Source organism: Sinocyclocheilus grahami, unplaced genomic scaffold (assembly GCF_001515645.1).
Source record: "Sinocyclocheilus grahami isolate Dianchi unplaced genomic scaffold, SAMN03320097.WGS_v1.1 scaffold1255.1, whole genome shotgun sequence".
NCBI classification, from domain to species: Eukaryota; Metazoa; Chordata; class Actinopteri; order Cypriniformes; family Cyprinidae; genus Sinocyclocheilus; species Sinocyclocheilus grahami.
The window spans coordinates 207,898-230,819 of NW_015506434.1; the positions used below are offsets into that span (position 1 = coordinate 207,898).

A 22,922-nucleotide genomic window follows, 5' to 3' on the forward strand; every position below is an offset into this window, starting at 1 on the left:
TGTGTGTGTGTGAGTGTGTGTGTGAGTGTGAGTGTGAGTGTGAGTGTGAGTGTGAGTGTGAGTGTGAGTGTGAGTGTGAGTGTGAGTGTGTGTGTGTGTGTGTGTGTATGTGTATGTGTGTTATTGTTCTCAGCAGTCTGATCTCTCTCTCATAAATAATATCCCGGTGTTGAGGTAATGTCACATCCAGACGCAGGGCCAGGAAATTAAAACGTCCTTATCTCTCCTCTCCTCCTTTTCTCTTTCTTTGTGTTTCGCTCTGATTCTTTCTCTTTCTTTTTGTTTATTATCTCTCCTGGAGATGAAGCTCTTATCGTGTTTTTGTGGCGTCCAGCTCCTGTGATTCTAATTTATGAGCAGATGAGATCAGACGGCGCACACACACACACACACACACACACACGAATCACGATGAATTTATTAGATTATTTAAAGGGGTCAAATGCTTATTATTTAAAGCTTTCCTTTCTCTTTGGAGTGTTACAAGCTGATTGTGCATAGATAAGATCCCTGAAGTTGCAAAGACTAAAGTCTCAAAACCAAAGAGATATTCTTTATCAAAGTTAAGACTCTGCCACGCCCCCCTAAAACGGCTCGTTCTAACACGCCCCCACATATCTACCTCACTATGTGGAAATATTTGCATAATGCCGCCCAAATGTGCACGCAAAGAAAGAAGGCGTGGTTTCAGTAACCGCAGTTAGTGTTGATGGATGGAGAATCATCTGAGAAGCTTGAGTAAACAGTTGACCTCCATTGAATCCAATTGCTAACTAAGAGAAGAGAAGATTTTCGATGTTGATTATTTCCTTATTGGTGCCACATGCCAGATTGAACTGATCTTGATTCTTTCTCATTAATATTTTAAGGTTTGATGTGCTTGTATGCTGTTCCTCGAGCTGGTTAATTGTGTCCTGACCAGTCCTGTCTTTTTTTCAGGTTCATTGGCATGAAGTTTAAGTCTGTGACTTTCATCGACTCCACCTTTCAGAGCTGTTTCTTTGAGGACGTCAGCTCCATTGGTTCCTTCTTCAAGAACTGCACCATCATAGAAGCGTTCTTCTATAACACAGGTACAGTGTGTTGAAACTTACTTATCTACTTTTTAGGGATGTTAGTTGATAGAAACAATCACAAGGTGATATAAATATTTAAAATATGTATAAAATAAATATTCTATAATATATATAGAAGTGTAGAAGTAATATGTGTAGAAGTCTATGTGGTTTCACGAATTTTTTTTTGTCCCCATGAGGAAACAAGTTTGTAAATCATACAGAATTAAGTTTTTTGAAAATATAAAAATGCAGAAAGTTTCCTGTGAGGGGTAGGGATAGGGCAGGGCTGCCCAAACTCGGTCCTGGAGGGCTGGTGTCCTGCAGAGTTTAGCTCCAACTTGCCTCAACACACCTGCCTGGAAGTTTCTATGCCTAGTAAGAGCTTGATTAGCTGGTTCAGGTGTGTTTAATTTGGGTGGGAGCTAAACTCTGCAGGACACCGGCCCTCCAGGACCAAGTTTGGGCAGCCCTGGGTTAGGGTAAGGGGATAGAAAATACAGTTTGTACATGAAAAAAATCATGCCTATGGTTTGTGTGTGTGTGTGTGTGTGTGAGCAGACAGCGATCGGGTCATTTCAGGGTACAGCTGACTCAGGAAAAGCCACCTTACACACTTCCACAATCTCCACAACTCAGCAGAACAAACACAAACCGCAGAGAGAGGGAGAGCAGAGGCCTCATGGGAAATTGAGTTCATGTCTCTAATGAAGCCGTTTCAGAGCTGCTACAGAAATGAAATGAGCTGAGAGTGAAAGTGTGAGAGAGCTGGAGATCTGCTGCACACGCTGAAACTCACTAATAGGTTTTCAGAGGTTAAACTCCCTAAAGACCCTCCTGTGTCAAAGAGACAGAATGTAGTTCAAACTGTGACCAGACGGGGGCAGTACAGCATCTGTCTGTCTATTTATAGTTTTATCTATTGTTCTGTCTATCACTCTAAACGTCTGTCTATCTATCTATGTATCATCGTCTGTCTGTCTATAATCTGACTCTATCTATCTATCTATCTATCTACCCATCTATCATCTGTCTGTCTGTCTTAATTGTACAGCACTGTGTTATTCTCTGTAGGTTTTTAAAGAACTTTTGTAAGTCTCAGATTAACATCACATTTTCATTTTTGGGTGAACTATCCCTTTAACTAAAACTAAAAGTTAGTTTGGCAGCTAACTGAAATAAGTTAAACTAAAGCACTAAGATTACTGGAAAATAAACTTTAAAAAAAGTAAACTACAACTGAAATAAATAATTAAAAAAAAGAGTAATAATATTAAAAAAAAAATACTAATGAAAAAGAGCACATAACAAAATCTACTAAAATTAAATGAAAACTAATTAAAGTTGTTATTAGCATTTAAAAAAAATAGCTTTTAAAAAAATGTTTAAAAATTAGTTTTTTCACCTTTTTATTTAAATAATTATTCTGTTCTTCCTAGATCTCCCTATGCTGCATTTAATATCCTTTTTATAGCTAATATAGATCAATACTGCTGTTTTTGATGTAATTACATATATTATAATCATATAAAAATATAATTGATATTAAAATATATATATATATATATATACATGATTTATTATTTATATTGTTTATTTGTGTTGTTTATTATTTACAGTTTTTTCAGTTGTGTTAAATATATAATTTCTATATTTATTTAATGTAATAATTTCTATGATTTATACTTTATTATTTATTTGTATTGTTTGACTTTATCTCACAATTCTAAAAAAAAAATTCTCAAAATTGTGGGATACAAACCCGCAATTATTAGTTATAAAGTCAGAATTGCGTGATTTCAACTGTGTGTTAAATTGTGTTACAAAGTCAGAATTGTGAGACATGAAAATGTTCTAAATTGCAAGCTTATATCTCGCAATTCTGATTTTATTTCTTGCAATTAAGAGTTTATATCCCGCAATTCTGACTTTATAACTCGCAGTTGCAAAAAATAAAATCAGAATTGCGAGATATAAATGCACAATTGTAACTTTTTTCTCACAATACTGATTTTATATCTCACAATTCGGACTTTGTAACATGCAACTGCGAGTTTTTAAACACACATTTCTGACATTTTTCTTGCAATTCTGACTTTTTCTCGCAGTTGCGAGTTTGTCTCACAATTTAGATGTTCTCACAATTGCAAGGTTATATCCCACAATTCTGACTTTATAACTGGCAATTGTGAAGTTATATAACAATGATGAGAGAAATGCAAGAAATAAATCACAATTGCGAGATAAACGTGCAATTCTGAGAAATAGTCGGAATTGTGAGATATAAATTCACAATTCCGACTATTTCTCACAATTGCACGTTTATCTCGCAATTGTGATTTTTTTTCGTGCATTTCTGACTTTGGAACTTGCAATTGAGAGTTTATATCACGCAATTCTGCAAAAAAGTCAGAATTGTTAGATAAAAAGTTGCAATTACCTTTTTTTCAGTAGCGGAAACGGGCTTCCATATAATCTTAGAAAATAATAAAAGCCATTCAGCCTGGTCTGATCTTGATGACGTACAGGCCCTGCTGCTGCTGTCTACACGCGTCTGCTCTTTTTTTCAGAAACCTCTGGGTATCTAAATATCAATTCATTTTACCTGAATTCATCCTATAAACTGATATTCTGGGCCACATAAAATAATTAATAACTCAGATTAATCACAATACGTAATCTGAATTATATGAATCTAATACAAAACCTGCTTGAATTGATAAAAACCCTTGTGGATGTAAAATTTGTTATATTGTGACCTCTAATGGTGAATGTGAGTACACTAAAATTAATTTTTTAGAAAAAAATTGTCTTTTATTAAAAAAAAATTATATATATATATGTAATAATGGTAATATATAACACACCTGAAAATAGCTAGTAAAACGTGCTCATAATTTGTAAAAAAAAAAAAGATGCTTTAAAAAATTTAAATATTATCTATTGTACACTAAAATGATCTCATTGTAATCTTAATATATAGTGTAAATATATTATATATAATAATAGTAATATATAACACCTTAAAAAGAGCTAAAAGAAAAGAAAATATTTTCTAATGAATATGATGAACAAATAATAGATAAACCTGTTCGATGCTTCGACACCAGATGGAGCACGAGCTCCAAGCATCTCCCATTGTGTTAGTGTTGATATGTGAACTAGACTCCTGTACTTTTATTGGACCGGGAGTCCGGGACTGTGGTGAAATGTGCTGTGTACTTCAGTAATGACATGCAGGGTTGAATCTGTTGGTGTCTGACTGACTCAAGGACAGTTTAATCCTGCAGGAATGTTCAACTGAAACTAGATACTTGCCAGCGCCTCTGTCTCTGTCTGTCTCTGTCTCTCTGCCACTGTCTTACAGCTCACAACATCCTCAATATGCAGCATAAATTATTATTATTATACATTAAACATGAAAAATTTACATTGTTTTTTATTACATTAATAATTGCATTATTTATTAAGCTCACAACATCCTCAAGGTGCATAATAATAAGGATAATAAATGTACTATATTATTATTATTAGAAATATTACATTAAACATAAAAAATATTTTATGTAATAATAATTTATATAAAAACCAATTAATTATTAATTATCAGAATTATATCAAATGAGTTTTTATTATTTGCATAATTATTAAAAAATATTATTAAAATTACTGAACCATTCTGTTACTTATAATGGTCACAGGTGTAAAACACGGCTGATCATTTTTGTCCTGGATTTGTGGTTTAAACCAGGATTTAGAATTGCAGAAGTCGGGTTTAGACTCCTCTCTGGAGGCCTGATTGTTGCTGGGATCTCCATGATCTGGATTCCAGGCGTGTCTGAGGATAATTCTGCGTCCTAGCGGATCCATTCCACCCTAAGCCACTCAGAAGAGCAGCTGAAATGGAAACGGGTGAGAGAATGTTTAATAGTTTGCATACATAGTAGCTGTTATACTAACCAATCAGCAGGACTGCAACCATTTTCTGTATGATGTTTACAAATGTTGCATGCTGTGTAAAATAGAAAGAACTCTATTCAGAAGTCCTGTATGTGCTTGTATGCACCACAAAAAATAATATTTACATAATCATTTGCACTATGATAAGGATTATAGCTTTTACTGCTGGGAAACAGTAGAATGTTCAAAAGGTCACATTTGAATTGCATCACATGAGTACAGAGTTCTGTGAAAAATAAATATCATATTAACAATAAACAAAATTCATCTGTGAGCTAAAACTACGCCATAGTATGCACATAGCTATTCCCTGGCAACCATACAGCAACTCCATGGCAACTATTCAGAATGTCCAAGCAACTGCATAGCAACTCCCTGGCAACCATCCAGAACACCCTAGCAACCATATAGCAACACCATGGCAACCACCTAGAACACTGAGTAAACACACAGAAACTCCCTGGCAACCATATAGCAACTCCATGGCAACTATCCAGAACATCCAAGGAACCACATAGCAGCTCCCTGGCAACCACATAGAACACCCTAGTAGCCATATAGCAACACCTTAGCACCACATAGCAACTCTGTCCCCTGGCAAGCACATAGCAACTCCCTGGCAACCACCTAGAACACCCTGGCAATCACCTAGAATACCTTAGCAAGTACTTAGCAACTCTGTGACCTAGCAACCACATAGGATTTTCCTTGGCAACCACCGAAAACATCCTGGCAAGCACATAGCAACTCCCTCGCAATCACCTAGTGCACCCTAGCAACCACATAGCAACTCCCTGGCAACCACCTAATACACCCTAGCAGCCATTTAGCAACATCCTAGCAACCACATAGCAACTCTGTGCCCTAGCAAGCACATAGCAACTTCCTAGCAACCACCTTGGACACCCTAGCAACCATATAGCAACCACCTAGAGCACCCTAGCATCCACTTAGTAACATCCTAGCATCCACATAGCAACACTGTGCCCTGGCAAGCACATAGTAACTCCCTGACAACCACCTAGAACACCCTAGAAACAATATAGCAGCATCCTAGCAACCACATAGCAATTCTGTGCTCTAACAACCACACAGCAACTCCCTGGCAACCACCTAGAACACCCGAGCATCCTCATAGCAACTCCCTAGCAACCACCTAGAATACACAAGCTACCACATAGCAACACCTTGACAACCACCCAGAACACCCTAGTATCATAGTAGTTTTGCACACACAAGCACTGCTCATTTTTTCTTCATAACATGTCAGAATCTAGTTGATCTGATTCCTGTAGTTCATATCTACAGTATATAGGTCAGATCTGATCATAAAATACCTCACATTCTGTGACCTCACAGGTGTATGTGACACTCTGGATCCAGCACATGCATGTTTACGATCAGTGACCGATCAGCATTACACACAGCACTCAGAGCGTGACGTACAGATCACACGAACACGTTATCTGTGTTACACCAGCACACACTAAACTGCAGCTGATTTATCAGATCTGTGTGTAAGTAAATACTGCATCTGTGTAAGGAGTGTCATTACCTCAAATCACTCTCTGTAAAATTCTTCTAGCTCGGCTGATCAGGGTGTAACAGATAAAGAAGAACAAAGGGTCGCTCTATGAAAACAAGATGTGAAAACAGATGGAAACAGTTTGCATGGATCATCAAAGCTAAATATCCAGTAGCCAGAGGAAGGTTTGATGGATAACAGCACAGGTCACACAAGTTATGAGAATTAGCTTTTTAAAAGAGGCCATGAAATATGTTGTGATAAAACAAAAAAATATATAAAAATTAATAGTAATGCTAACGTGGAGGAAAAAGACAATGCTTGCTCTGTCCTCCATACTCATGTTTTGGATTCACTCCTCCATGGGCAGAAAATGTCACATAACCTTTGACCTTTCGACAAGGGGCCTTTCATTTCTTTCTTCCAGCTTGCTTGTGAAGGGACAAATGTTTCTTTTTCATCTTTTTATATCTTATAAGCTTCCACTGTAATGTAAAGGCCCATAAGCTGAGACAGAGAGGTCAAAAACGAACACTCCTCTGTCCTCAGAGCTGCGGGATTAAAGCAAATCTAGGTTACAGTGTAACACGGATCCTCACATACTGAGGTTATGTAACACTAGGACCACAGGTTAGCTTTTAAAATGCAGGTTACGTAAACACAATGACCCTACAGGTGCAATAACTTTACATATTTGACTATATATTCCCTATAAATCCATATATCTATATTTAACCCTGAATTATGTTTTTCAAACACAACCAGGACTCGGTTCTTCAACCGTATAACATTAAGCCAAGTACATCTGTCATCATTCATGACTCACATAAACGGCTTCTGATATGAAGGCAGCAGTTTATACACATTTGAATTTATAATGAGTCGTTTCATAATTCAGTTTGACATGTGTTTATAAAACATCACACTTTTGATTAGACAATATTTTCAGTGAAGGATGTTTTTGCCTGGCTCGGTCTATATCTTGAAGTAGTATGTAATTATGTGATAAATCCTGTCAGCTTCAGTAACTTCTCAGGGCTGAAAAAAAGAAACATTTAAAATAGATAAATAATTTTATTACAAGGCTGACTAAAATACTTTATTTTAATAAAATGTCTTTTTTTTAATATTTGTAAAATATTTTTGTTGGTTACAGACATACTGTCTGTGTATTAATGGATTTTTCAGAGCCACTTACCGCAGTTTTCACAGTTACACCAGTAGGTGGCAACAAGTGACTGTACTATAAGTATGTATTGAATCATTCAGTCAACTGATTTGTTTAACAACTCTGATTCATTGAATCATCCACTCAACCGATTCGTTCAAAAAAAGCTGATTCATTTAGAAACGAAACAAGTGACCGCCATTAGGAACGAGTCATTGAATCATTCACTTAACCGATTTGTTTAAAAAGACTATTCATGAGGTTTTATCTTTCTAGTAACTAACCAAGCTGTTGCAAGTTCTAATATGATATTTTATTTAACACACACACACACACACACACTGACACAGGTTTGTTTTTGTGAAAAGTGTGGACTCTCCATAGGCGTAATGGTTTTTATACTGTACAGACCGTATATTCTATTGCCCTACACCAACCCTACCCCTAAACCTACCCCTCACAGGAGACTTTCTGCTATTTCAGATTTTCAATACACTCCATTCTGTGTGATTTATAAGCGTTTTGAAAAGTGGGGACATGGGGTAATGTCCTGAAAAGTCACCTTCTCCTTGTAATACCTGTCATACCTTTGTCATTATACACATTTATGTCCTCATTTGTCACAAAAACGCGCACACACACACATACACACACACACACACACACACTCACACACACACACACACACACACACACACATATATATAACAACATAACATAAATAATTAAATATGAAATAATATTTTTTTATTTATTATCATTTTTAAACATTTATTATTATTTAACATTTATTAGTTACTTTCATAAAAATGCTTCCTAAGAAAAACATAAAATCCTAATATAATTAACTAAAACATTTAAATCATGTTTTAAAATCAAATATGTATCAAATAAAAATATAATATATTAAAATCTAAAAAATTAAATGTATATCGTGTCGTTTGTAAGCATCTCATTTGCACCTCTTTTGCTGGCTCTCTCTCTCTCTCTCTCTCTCTCTCACACACACACACACACACACACACACACACACACTGCTGAGAGGGAGAAACGCGTCAGGTCGCGGCATCAGCTCTCACAAACTCTTTAAACTTTAAACGCTTGGCCCTCGCGGAGGAGCGGAACCCTTGACGCCGCCCTGGTGAGTGTCTGCGCGGGATTCAGCCGCTGCGTTTTCAGGGTTTGACGATTGTTTTCCTCCGGTTTCTATGGACTCTGCTCTCGAGAGCTTTGAGGACTTTGAGCTGCACTTGTTCCTCCGCGACTGGATGGTTTACAGCAGGTTTATTCCTCCTCTACACGACAATACGCGTCAGTTTTACCCTCCTCAGCTGTTTGAATGCTGCGTTTTGTTGCTGTTTTATTCAGTGTTACTTTATATTTGGCTCCGAAACAATGGAACAAAAGGGAAATATTCGCTTGTTTTTAAGGACAAACGCTCATTGGCTGACAGCGACTCTGCTGTCTTCTCTCGTTCACTGTTTACATAAGTTCATACAGACACGGCTAACTTGGTTAACCTGTATCTGTCGTACTGTTTGATTAGTTGTGTTCTCTTAATGTTAGTCTGGCATTTTAGGGTCATGTGGAGGTCTGCAGTCAAACTCGCATAAATTATCCCAGACTTTTCACCTGAACAACAAAAGAGTCTTCTAGTTCAAAATGAGACCACATTTTTGAACAGGCTTTTTTTCTTTGTGCATTTTCTGCGATTGCTAGTTGTTGTGCAAACTTGGTCAAATCTATGTGAGCAATGCTAATTAGGGATGCACCGATATGAAAATTTTGGCCGATACCGATAACCGATTATTCTTTATTTTTGAAAGCCGATAACCGATATGTTGGCCGATAAATCTATATCTAAATTGTTATATACTTTTTGAGAGCCTGATTACAAAAAAGGTCTCATCATTAAAAGCCACATCCCAAACACTTCAACATAAGCAACCTAGTTTGAACGGTGTACGTTTTAAAAATATTTTTACTCTCCCATTACCAAATTTAGTCATAAAAAAGTCTTACAAATAAATAAAATGATGCATAAATAATGCAAACAAGTCACTGGACATCATTACACGTGTAAAGAATCAAAATGAATGCGCCATAGATCAATAAAACGGAATAGCCTCTGCACGGACAATAATTAAATGATTTTAATTACTAAACCATATTGTTGATGAAAATAATAAGAGAAAAATACAAGTGGTTGTTGTTATTAATAATATATCAATGATTTTGAAAAAGTAACAAATTAATACCACTGTTTTAAACAGCAGCCGTTGAGCTGCGCGTGCTGAAGCTGAAGAGCTGAATGAACAAGGTAAACTGAAGCGTTTTGCTGGCAGCTTATTTAACTCAAGGAAATGCATCCTGAGATTAATATTAATACAACATAAACATAATATTACAACTTATATATGTACAAAATGACGCAGTTATTGCATGCTATAGTCAGAATGTGTGATCCTGTTGTGGATGCGCTCTTCCCATAACAACGCGCTGAAACACAGCAACTAAACCCAAAGAATGCACAACGTTTTATTATAATAATGTTCTCATTAGAATGTTATATACACGACATTCCCAATCATAGTTATTAATGTTGTGCACTGCTGTTTGAGCTGCGTGCGCTGAGCTAAAGACGATCACCGGTAAACTGAAGCGCTCTTTTAACTTAACCAAACGCATTCTATATGAGATAAATCAGATATACATCAAATAAACACAATATTACAACGTACAATTGCACAAAAGGCTGCAAACGAACAGCGCACATCTGAAGTGTCTCTGAAGGAAATAATGCATTATTTATCGGCTTTAAGATATCGGCCAAATTTTCTTATCAGGCCGATACCGATAACAGAAAAAATGAGCCGATATGGGCCTGACAGCGACTCTGCTGTCTTCTCTCTTCACTGTTTACATAAGTTCATACAGACACGGCTAACTTGGTTAACCTGTATCTGTCGTACTGTTTGATTAGTTGTGTTCTCTTAATGTTAGTCTGGCATTTTAGGGTCATGTGGAGGTCTGCAGTCAAACTCGCATAAATTATCCCAGACTTTTCACCTGAACAACAAAAGAGTCTTCTAGTTCAAAATGAGACCACATTTTTGAACAGGCTTTTTTTCTTTGTGCATTTTCTGCGATTGCTAGTTGAGAACTAGTCAGGTTGTGCAAACTTGGTCAAATCTATGTGAGCAATGCTAATGCATTTGGTGACAACATAGATATGAACTTTTGATATGAAGGGTTTTGTTGTTTTGTAGGGGTCATGTGACGTGCATTAAGTAATATATAAGTAGTAAAGGCTTGCATGTACCCAGTCTCTCAATGAATAATATGGTTTCATAATTGCATGTACAATAGTCTAACAATGTTGTTTAAAGTAGAAGTATTGTGTATGACATAGGCCCTATTGTAATTCTGCATTTAGCTGACAGTTGAAGCACTGACATATGCTGTATTTTCCAAGACAGTTCATGTATCTTTGTCCGTTTGTCCCTTTTTTAAACTTCATGAATCTTCCTCTATTTTTTAAAACATGTTCGTTGAAACACAGAGTGACTCTTTCGTATCTCGGAGCAGGTGCCTGAAGGCTGTCTAAAATAGAAGCAGGTAAAAGTGGCTGGTAAGAGGAAGAATATAGCCTGTCAGCAGAGGGTTAGCATTAAACGCCTGTGTGTCCATGACCTCTTGACTCCTAAAGCCTAAAACCTGACCTCTGAAATGATAGAATTGATTCTTTGTTTCAGGGACTGCTTGGTATTCGCTGTAAATTGTTCAAACTGAAAGGGTTTTGTGAATCTGTTTGAAATCAACTTGATAATGTTATTCAAAATAAAAATTGTTCAAACTAATTCTTAAGTTTAGCATAATTGCATTTAAAAAGTTAAGAAAGTTGACATGTAACTTAATACAAGTGCATTTCTGGTTATAATCAGCACTAGTCATTGATGGGCTTAATTTATGTTGTCATAGACATTTACATTGCTGATAAATTCCTTCATATTATTATTATTATCATTATTATATGGGTTGCAAAGGGGCAGAACATTTCAGGTACATTTCAGAAAATTTTACAGGATTTTTTGGAAACTTTCCAGAAGTTTCTGGAAATTGACCATGCCTTTGCAACCTTAAATATTATTATTTATGAATACCATTTTAGTATTTATTTGTTAATTAAGTATTTTTATGAGAAAGGCTTAGGGTTAGTTGAATAAAACTTTAAAAAAATTAATAGCAGAAGTCACAGTCATTATTTATTGGTATGTTAATCAAAGGAATAATCAACTAATCTGGAGATACAGAAAAAAATGATAGATTAATGGATAGAAAAAAATGTATTGAAGCACTGACATATGCTGTATTTTCCAAGACAGTTCATGTATCTTTGTCCGTTTGTCCCTTTTTTAAACTTCATGAATATTCCTCTATTTTTTAAAACATGTTCGTTGAAACACAGAGTGACTCTTTCGTATCTCGGAGCAGGTGCCTGAAGGCTGTCTAAAATAGAAGCAGGTAAAAGTGGCTGGTAAGAGGAAGAATATAGCCTGTCAGCAGAGGGTTAGCATTAAACGCCTGTGTGTCCATGACCTCTTGACTCCTAAAGCCTAAAACCTGACCTCTGAAATGATAGAATTGATTCTTTGTTTCAGGGACTGCTTGGTATTTCGCTGTAAATTGTTCAAACTGAAAGGGTTTTGTGAATCTGTTTGAAATCAACTTGATAATGTTATTCAAAATAAATATTGTTAAAACTAATTCTTAAGTTTAGCATAATTGCATTTAAAAAGTTAAGAAAGTTGACATGTAACTTAATACAAGTGCATTTCTGGTTATAATCAGCACTAGTCATTGATGGGCTTAATTTATGTTGTCATAGACATTTACATTGCTGATAAATTCCTTCATATTATTATTATTATCATTATTATATGGGTTGCAAAGGGGCAGAACATTTCAGGTACATTTCAGAAAATTTTACAGGATTTTTTGGAAACTTTCCAGAAGTTTCTGGAAATTGACCATGCCTTTGCAACCTTAAATATTATTATTTATGAATACCATTTTAGTATTTATTTGTTAATTAAGTATTTTTATGAGAAAGGCTTAGGGTTAGTTGAATAAAACTTTAAAAAAATTAATAGCAGAAGTCACAGTCATTATTTATTGGTATGTTAATCAAAGGAATAATCAACTAATCTGGAGATACAGAAAAAAATGATAGATTAATGGATAGAAAAAAATGTATTCGTAGTAGCAGTCCTACTGTTTTTGCATTTTACATTTGTTCATTTACAAATGCATATTATGTGCATTTTCTGTTTGCATGTAATCCTACAGCATCTGATTGGATTATTTGATCAGATAATTTGATGCCACTTGCTGAGTTTAACGTGCATATAATGAGGTCATGTGACAACAGTGAAGCATACTACTATTTGAAATGCCTGTATGCTGTTTCACAAAAAAATAGTATGCAGTGTAGTAATCTAGTATTTTATTCTGAGCATAACCTTGATCTCAGTACGTGCTGTAATAATTAGAGCAGATGCCATCACCCCCACACCCCCACCGATGGGTTCATTGGTGTTAAATTAGTCCCCCGGGACATTTTTAATGAGGAAATGATCTCCTGAATGGGTCATATAATGTATGTTCTTCTAAACATGGTTCATGTCGATGGCACAGACAATGACCTGCCTTCATGGTCCAATGTGACAGAATCATGTAACCCAGATGAGCTGGCGCTGGCTCAGACGGGCAACCAATATCCCTGTGAACGAACACCAGCGGCCCGTCGATAAACACAACCAGCCTTTCAGAACAAAACCACCGAGATTCAGACCTATTTAAGTGTTGTTTTAAAGGAATAGTTCACCTGAAAATGCACATGCTGTTTTCAATGATGAATTTTTCTTTTTGGGTGAACGGACCCTTTAATGTTGATCTGAATTTGAACTTATTGGGGTTTTTCAGACGGTTTCATCATGATTTAAGGGAAGACACCCACAAAAATGACTAGATACCACCATACTTCCCTAGTTGATAGATTGCAATAAGAATTGCAAACTTTTTTTGTATTACGAGTTTTTTTTAAATGTTATGTCTAAATAGGGCATTATCTAGTTAAATATACAATAAAATGCATATATTTTCAGAACATAAATCTGAACATTGAATAAAGCCAGGTTTGTTTTATTTTATTTTCTCATATTTGAGTTAAAGGTTTTTTTTCGAGGATTTGGATTTCTCTTTTTATCACTCCATAAAATCAGAAAATACTGTCAGTTTTTTTTTTACTGTCAGACTGAAAATACTGTCAGTCAAGTTTTGGGTATAAAGTGTTGTATAAAATCAGGTGTATGATAAATGAACAAACCCTTCAGTGAAAACAATAATATATATATTTATTACAAAATTTACAAAAATTATATATATTACAAAAATAATATATAAGAATATAGATAGGAATAAAACTGTAAAGTTTGGTGCATGCAAGTGCTGTTGAAAAGGAGAAAAAAATTATAGCCTTAAAGGGGTCATATGATGCGATTTCAAGCTTTCCTTTCTCTTTGGAGTGTTACAAGCTGATTGTGCATAGATAAGATCCCTGAAGTTGCAAAGACTAAAGTCTCAAAACCAAAGAGATATTCTTTATCAAAGTTAAGACTCTGCCACGCCCCCCTAAAACGGCTCGTTCTAACACGCCCCCACATATCTACCTCACTATGTGGAAATATTAGCATAATGCCGCCCAAATGTGCACGCAAAGAAAGAAGGCGTGGTTTCAGTAACCGCAGTTAGTGTTGAAGCAGCTGCTTGCGGTGTTCGGCCAATCACAATGCACTGGGTCAGCTGGCCAATCAGAGCAGACTGCGCTTGTCGGAAGGAGGGACTTTGTAGAAAACGAAGCGTTTGAGAGAGGCGGGGCATAGAGGACCTACAATAATGTACAGTATTTGAAAAATAATGTGTGTTTTGAACATTAAAGCATGTCAACATATTCTGTTACACCAAATACACAAAATAATGATCTTTAAAAAAGCATCCTATGACCCCTTTAAAGATATGTACTGAAATTGAAATCTACAAATGCAAGTAGATAAAGTGCAAAGATTAAACACTTAGAAGTGTATTTTGAATGTTCTTTCCACTAGTCTGAACATCTCAAAACTGCCCAATGCATGAAAAAACAATGTTTTTGCATGCAGCTTCCTGCTTTAAAAATCAATGCAGCGACTGACCTTCTTTAGACCAGAATTGAAGAGATAGCAGGAGTCTTTCATTAGTTTCGACCGCTTTCTGCATGCTAGTGAAATGCAATCTGATCCAAACTTTACATCGATGCCCTATCCGCTGTCCGACCCTGATTTAAGGCTCCGTCCACATTGTGGATGCTGAAAAAGACCCGTCCACTGCGTCTAATGTTCCTTCACTTCACAAAAGTGCCACTCTTGAGATTTGTGAGCTGAACACAGTCGTGCTTTGTGTCCCTCTGCCAACATCCCTCCATCTCCCAGAGGAGTGCGGAGAGAAGGATATGGACAGATAGGAGGACGCCCTTATTCTGTTACCTTTCTGGAGAATAATTACCCCTCTAATCTGACCAAGGGCTCGTTTATGTTGCCCCCAACACCTGCACAGGTCTCAGATCAGTCATAGAGTTTCTTCATATGGCTGCTGTTTCTGGTTCTCTTCTTGAAAAATCACAGCAAGTAAGCAGTGCTTGGTAACCGATAACAGGGCTGAATAACAATGATGCCCTGAGGCCAGTGAGAGCGTTACGGTTCAGTTGACCTGCCAGCGCTGTGTGTCACTGCATCTTACTTTGTTGGTCATGCACATGTGTTTCTATGCCTTGGAAACACAAATAATTCATTTTGTGTAATGTGTTGAATGTTGTTGTTGGGAGCAGTGTTTATAGATAGATGTCATAGTTAAGCTACAGTTGTGTAATCTGCAGCTCTTATTGCAAATATTGTATATTACTGTATACACTTAGGTCGGTAAGATTTTTAAATGTTTTAATGCTCATCAAGGCTGCATTTATTTGACAAAAAATACAGTAATATTGTGAAATATTATTACAATTTAAAATAAGTGTTTTCTATGTGAATCTCTATTAAAATGTAATTTATTGCGGTGATCAAAGCTGAATTTTCACCATCATTACTCCAGTCTTCAGTAGTGCTCGACCGATATATCACCAAGGCCGATATATCGGCCGATATTTGGCATTTTTTAAATATCGGCATTGGCCGATAAGTTTTCCTGTTTGGCCGATGCGTTCTAGGCGGGACTTTTATTTTGATGGCGCGAACGAGAACGGCAGCGCCTGAGCACACAATGCTTACATTCTCCCTCTTGTTCGCTGTTGTCGTTCAGTTCTGTCTAATATCGATTATCTAATACGTCTGTCTAATAATCAGATAGAACGGTTAAACAAAGGAATTTAAATGTATACAAAAAGTATTATAACGATTGCTTTTATGTTATTAGTAATAGAAAGGCAATCATTATAATACTTGCCTGTTTGCCGTCAGCATTCAGCAAATACGCATTTATATCATTTAAACAAATCTTTGAATGACTAATAAACATCTAATTTCAAAAACCTTGCAAACTTAGTCGGATCCAGTTGTGAGATCTTGTGAAGTGTGCATGTGTATCCTGCATGATCGCGTGTTCTCTGCGTGACGGTCGATCCGTGCGAATTGAATGTGGACAGGAGGGAGAGTTCCGCTTCACTGGAGATGCACGATCGACAAACTTTAAACTCGTGATTTTAAATTATGCTGCGCTTTATGCATTTGCCCACTGTCATATTCATGTCTTTTTCACTGTGTGCTGTATGTAAAATGAGTGTTACCTTGGCTTTATTTGAAAAAAATATGATTAATGCACACAAACGTCCCAGAATACTTTAATAAATTATTTATGTATTTGTGAAAAATACTTTGTCATCTAAAGTATAAGTATGTTTATTTAACACATGTATTTTTTAATCAATTTTCAAATGATTTCAAATTTCTTAAATATTAATTAAAATAAATAAAATTATATCGGCCATCGGCCACCCTGCTTTCCAAGATATCGGCATCGGCTGTCAAAAAAACATTATCGGTCAACCACTAGTCTTCAGTCACGTGATCCTTCAGAAATCATTCTAATATGCTGATTTGCTGCTCAAGAAACATTTCTGGTTATTATCAATGTTGAAAACAGCTGTGCTGCTGAATATTTTGTGGAAACTGTGACTTGTTTTCTTTTATAAGCCTGAATGTAGGGTCAGGTGTTGGTCAAATGTGGTCACATGGAGTTTCTCTGATGCTTTTGATTCTTACTGTGGGTTTTTTTCCCCCTCCCTGTTCTTCTCTTTTGTCATTTTTAGGCCCACACACATTTTTATTTTTCCTTGACCTTTATCCTCTGGTGTCCATGTATTTCTTGGCATGTGAAGAAACTGTGAAGGTCAGAGGTGTGAGTCTGCAGTCAGTGTAGTGGAATGCATTAGTTAAAGCCAGAGAGATTTGAAATAAACCACCCAGTTTGGTACTTTTAGATGTTTTGTAGCTTCATTGAATGGAAATGTCTCTATTTGATAGGTGATTGAAAAATAACAGGGCCATCAGCTAATCAGTCAGTTGAGGAAATGTTATGGAGACTTTCTGAAGATTTTGTTTTTCTTCATAACATCATGCACTGATGCTTCATTCACAATGAGACCAGAAAACACATATATTGAAGTAAATAGGGTAAATTTGGATTTAATCTAATACGTCTGTCTAATAATCAGATAGAACGGTTAAACAAAGGAATTTAAATGTATACAAAAAGTATTATAACGATTGCTTTTATGTTATTAGTAATAGAAAGGCAATCATTATAATACTTGCCTGTTTGCCGTCAGCATTCAGCAAATACGCATTTATATCATTTAAACAAATCTTTGAATGACTAATAAACATCTAATTTCAAAAACCTTGCAAACTTAGTCGGATCCAGTTGTGAGATCTTGTGAAGTGTGCATGTGTATCCTGCATGATCGCGTGTTCTCTGCGTGACGGTCGATCCGTGCGAATTGAATGTGGACAGGAGGGAGAGTTCCGCTTCACTGGAGATGCACGATCGACAAACTTTAAACTCGTGATTTTAAATTATGCTGCGCTTTATGCATTTGCCCACTGTCATATTCATGTCTTTTTCACTGTGTGCTGTGTGTAAAATGAGTGTTACCTTGGCTTTATTTGAAAAAAATATGATTAATGCACACAAACGTCCCAGAATACTTTAATAAATTATTTATGTATTTGTGAAAAATACTTTGTCATCTAAAGTATAAGTATGTTTATTTAACACATGTATTTTTTTATCAATTTTCAAATGATTTCAAATTTCTTAAATATTAATTAAAATAAATAAAATTATATCGGCCATCGGCCACCCTGCTTTCCAAGATATCGGCATCGGCTGTCAAAAAAACATTATCGGTCAACCACTAGTCTTCAGTCACGTGATCCTTCAGAAATCATTCTAATATGCTGATTTGCTGCTCAAGAAACATTTCTGGTTATTATCAATGTTGAAAACAGCTGTGCTGCTGAATATTTTGTGGAAACTGTGACTTGTTTTCTTTTATAAGCCTGAATGTAGGGTCAGGTGTTGGTCAAATGTGGTCACATGGAGTTTCTCTGATGCTTTTGATTCTTACTGTGGGGTTTTTTCCCCCTCCCTGTTCTTCTCTTTTGTCATTTTTAGGCCCACACACATTTTTATTTTTCCTTGACCTTTATCCTCTGGTGTCCATGTATTTCTTGGCATGTGAAGAAACTGTGAAGGTCAGAGGTGTGAGTCTGCAGTCAGTGTAGTGGAATGCATTAGTTAAAGCCAGAGAGATTTGAAATAAACCACCCAGTTTGGTACTTTTAGATGTTTTGTAGCTTCATTGAATGGAAATGTCTCTATTTGATAGGTGATTGAAAAATAACAGGGCCATCAGCTAATCAGTCATTTGAGGAAATGTTATGGAGACTTTCTGAAGGTTTTGTTTTTCTTCATAACATCATGCACTGATGCTTCATTCACAATGAGACCAGAAAACACATATATTGAAGTAAATAGGGTAAATTTGGATTTAAATGAGCGCCAGGTTGTGTCGGGTCACAGGATGAGACCTCACGCTTGTGTGAGATAATCATTTTTAACCTCAAATTCCTAAAACAGGCTCATTCCAGAGGTAATCGATTTATTGGCTGATGGGAAGGCCATTCCGGCTGTTTTGAAGCATCTCAAAGCACTCATTGTGTCGGGTTGGCTTGATTTCTCTTGCGTGCCACGAGTTATCGGACACGGGTGTTGTTTTTGACCAGATAAGACTAATGCCAGCAAATTCTTTCTTGGGAAATGATAATAATTATTCCCTGTTTGCATTTAGAGCAGCAGCTTCAAGTGAAACATGTGCTGGTCTTTGTTCACTCTTAAAGGAATAGTTCATCCAAAAATGAACATCTGCTGAAAATGTACTTATCCCCAGGCCATCCAAGATGATGAGTTTGTTTCTTCATCGGAGTTGGAGAAATGCTTTCCATCATCTGCTCAGCAATGGATCCTCTGCAGTGAATGGGTGAAAGTCCAAACAGCTGATAAAAACATCACAATAATCCACAAGTAATCCACACCACTCCAGTCCATCAGTTAATGTCTTGAGAAGCCAAAAGCTGCGTGTTTGTAAGAAAAAAAATCCATTATCAAGACATTTTTTACTTTTTAACAACTGTTTGGACTCATTCTGACGACACCCATTCACTGCAGAGGGGATCCACTGGTGAGCAAGTGATGCAATGCTACATTTCTAAAAATCTGATGAAGAAACAAACTCATCTACATTTTTGATGACCTGAGGGTGAGTACATTTTCAAGAAAATTTTTATTGAAATTTTTGGATAAACTATTCCTTTAAAAATAAGCGTTCTGAAAGAGAATTTTCCGCAGCAATGCCATAGAAGAACCATTTTAGGTTCCCAAAAGAACCTTTAAGTGAACCTTCTTTCTTAGTCTGAAGAGCATTTTAATAATCTAAAGAACCTTTTTCCACTATAAAGAACCTTTTGTGGATGTTAAATGTTCTTCATGGAACCATTGATGCCAAAATAGAACCATTCATTTTATTAATGATTTAATTAATGCCACTGTTTTCTGTGTTGTTTAGGGAGTAAAACACAAATTTAGAGATGAAATACTTCTGAAAGGGAGTGTTTGAAAAGAAACCGATCTGTGGAGAAAAATGTTACGTTAGAGCGTATGTTAAGTACAAAACATCTTGTGTTAGAGAGGCTGTATTTTACACTTCTGTAGCATTTATTTTTCTCCCTGAAGCTCGTCAAGGTCTTTTGCACCAAAACAGTTGCAATTTAGTTTAACATCATAATTTTCAGCCCTCTCTCTGACCTTTTAAACTTGTGAGTTCAATTCCAAGTGCACTGTATTCCAAACTATACAGCGCATAAATCCCATTTGCACTTTCTTTTAGTCTATTACGTTCAAATATGTTGAATAGTGATTGTGCACAATGTGATTGTGAATATGCATTAATGTAATTAAGGCTCTAAAACTGTGGTGGGAAAAATATGTAATTATGTAATGTAATTATGATTAAAATAATGTAATAATACTTGTTTGGCTTCAGAAGACTTTTTTTTTTTAATTAAAGGTTATTGGAGTATGTTTTTTATTTCTGGCTTTTTACTGCAAAATGTAATATTTCATTCGATGTACTTGCCGTTTCTTTGTAATTACTTACTTGCAATTTCTGAGTGAAAATGTCCTGTTCTTCATCATATGATGGCAGAATTTGGCTGAAAACCGGCAGGATCTGTATCTTTGCTTGTGTTTCATGAGAATCCTGTGACTTTCTCCGTTGGGGTGCTGACCAGAAAGACACATGGTACCCAATTACAAACAACATCTACTCTAGTACACTGACTCATGGTCATTCAGGCTGCTCAGGGTTCATTGTGTTCTTTGGTGTTACATTGTAACATTATCCAGCATTCTAGAATGTTGAGTGCAACATTGTTAACCGAAATGTAAATATGAATATGTTAATGCATTTGCATTGATAACTTTTGTTATGTTTGTGTTTGAAGAGTTTGCTGTAGACATACTCTCACATTCACAACTCGAAGCTTCCCACTCCATTCAGACCCTTTATTAAACGATCACTGATCTGTAGCTTTGCGGCGTTATACTTCTCAATAAAAAGGCAGAACTGATGTAATTTCACTGGCACACCTCCCTTTAAAATCAAAACAAGGAGTCACAATCTGTGGCCATTCTTCCAGAACGACGGTTTCGGAGAGAGAAGTTATTAATTCAAACCCGAGCCAGCAGGTACAAGGAAAGACAAGCAAATTAAACTGGGTAAATGATTGGCATGTAGATGAGATGCAGTTAAATTAATGTACATGCACATTTTTTTCAGTGCAAACACTATTTGTGATTCTTTCATAAGACCCTCGAATTATCTAATGTGATTTTTTTTTTTTTAATGAAGAGGCTCAATTTTAGAATAGAAATCTGGTAGACAAAAAAACTGGTGTAAGATTTCACAAATTGTAAAATGTAATAAAGGATAATTTCACAAATAATTACAAAGAAACACATTGAATTAAGCTTGCAATTTTGAAGTAAAAATTCTGAAATAGTATTTTCTTGTAAAAATGTACTACAATAATCAGTTTTATTTACAAATTCCAAAAAAACAAAAATTCAGTGTAAATGACTGATTTTATAACTCTGTACTATCAACTTGTTTTGTAACAATAAAAATTATGAATTAAATAAAAAAATAATTATGTATTATGTACATAAATATTCATATTGATATTTATATTGAACTTAGCATGCTTCAATTAAAATCGAAGCTCAAAACAATTTAATATTTGGTAATTTTATATTCATTTTCAAACGTTTTTTTAAAAAGAGTATACTACTGTTTGAACGAAAGAAAAAGAAGTGCATATATCTGTTTCAGCTATGAATAATTATGATTTTGTGCATATATAATCAAAACACTACCGAAATATCTACTGTGCTCTGCTGGTATAAATATATTTTGTGTGTGTGTGTTTTCAGACTCATTTTAATAGCTAAATCCACACAGAGCAGTTTGTGAGATCAGCTCAAGTTTTGCCTTCTGATCAGGAGTCTGTGTTGTTAAAAAGAGTATACTACTGTTTGAACGAAAGAAAAAGAAGTGCATATATCTGTTTCAGCTATGAATAATTAATCAGTTTGATAATGATTTTGTGCATATATAATCAAAACACTACCGCAATATCTACTGTGCTCTGCTGGTATAAATATATTTTGTGTGTGTGTGTTTTCAGACTCATTTTAATAGCTAAATCCACACAGAGCAGTTTGTGAGATCAGCTCAAGTTTTGCCTTCTGATCAGGAGTCTGTGTTGTCGTCCCTTGTGTAGTGGTTAAATTTAGGATAGAAAGAAATGTGATAAGAGTGGATCAGCTTGAAACCAGAACTCTGCCCAGGCCTGGTTAGAGAGCCGACCGGTGCGTCTCGGTGCCTTATGGACACACCATGACCCTGTAAACAATAGAAGCACAGCAAACACTGACCCAGCCCCCTCTGTGCTGCATGTGCATTGATTTTATTCTGTTGTCAGCCGTCTCAAGTATGCACGACGATGCACACACACGCATGCAAGCACACCAGCTGATCTGCCGTTATTGTTTTGCACCTGTCACAGAGGCAGCGCTGTGTGTGTGTGTGTGAGCATATTATTATCTGACATTAATATTTAATTGTTGCTTTGACTGAGAGTAAGCATTGAGGTTAAACTGTCTTGATCTGAGAGCCGTTTCTGCTTGACAGTGATGTTTGGCACATGCTTTTCAGAGAGAGAGAGAGAGAGAGAGAAGGTCTGAATGTCTTATCATATTCATCTGCTCGTGTTCAGACACAACCATCAACCCTTATGACACCCAGAAAATCGCAGATTTACTCTAAATTATACACGCGTCTAGAGGCAAACAGACGCGTATGAGACCGCAGACTCTGAAATGATTCTGGCTTATTTTTTTTGCGTCTTTGTGGATTTTGTGGTCGTCTTCTCTGAGCTTCAGAGCGTCTTCACCGGCACTTGGTGAGTTTAAGTAATGCTTTTAGTTTTTTGGGGGTGTTATT

At 36.0% G+C, this 22,922-nt stretch overlaps 2 protein-coding genes across 2 annotated transcripts in view; both read left to right on the forward strand.

Moving 5' to 3' along the window:
• LOC107568537 (synaptic vesicle glycoprotein 2C-like) overlaps positions 1-4,916 on the forward strand; it is a 32,362-nt gene extending 27,446 nt beyond the window's left edge. The window contains exons 9-10 of the mRNA XM_016254499.1: positions 940-1,073; positions 4,807-4,916. Coding sequence (XP_016109985.1) covers positions 940-1,073; positions 4,807-4,916 — 244 coding nt within the window. The remainder of the gene's footprint in view (positions 1-939; positions 1,074-4,806) is intronic.
• A 3,804-nt stretch (positions 4,917-8,720) lies between these two features.
• The window catches only part of LOC107568542 (semaphorin-4D-like), a 59,808-nt gene continuing 45,606 nt past the window's right edge, over positions 8,721-22,922 (forward strand). Inside the window, exon 1 of the mRNA XM_016254505.1 lies at positions 8,721-8,849. The gene's annotated coding sequence lies outside the window, so the exon portion shown is untranslated. The remainder of the gene's footprint in view (positions 8,850-22,922) is intronic.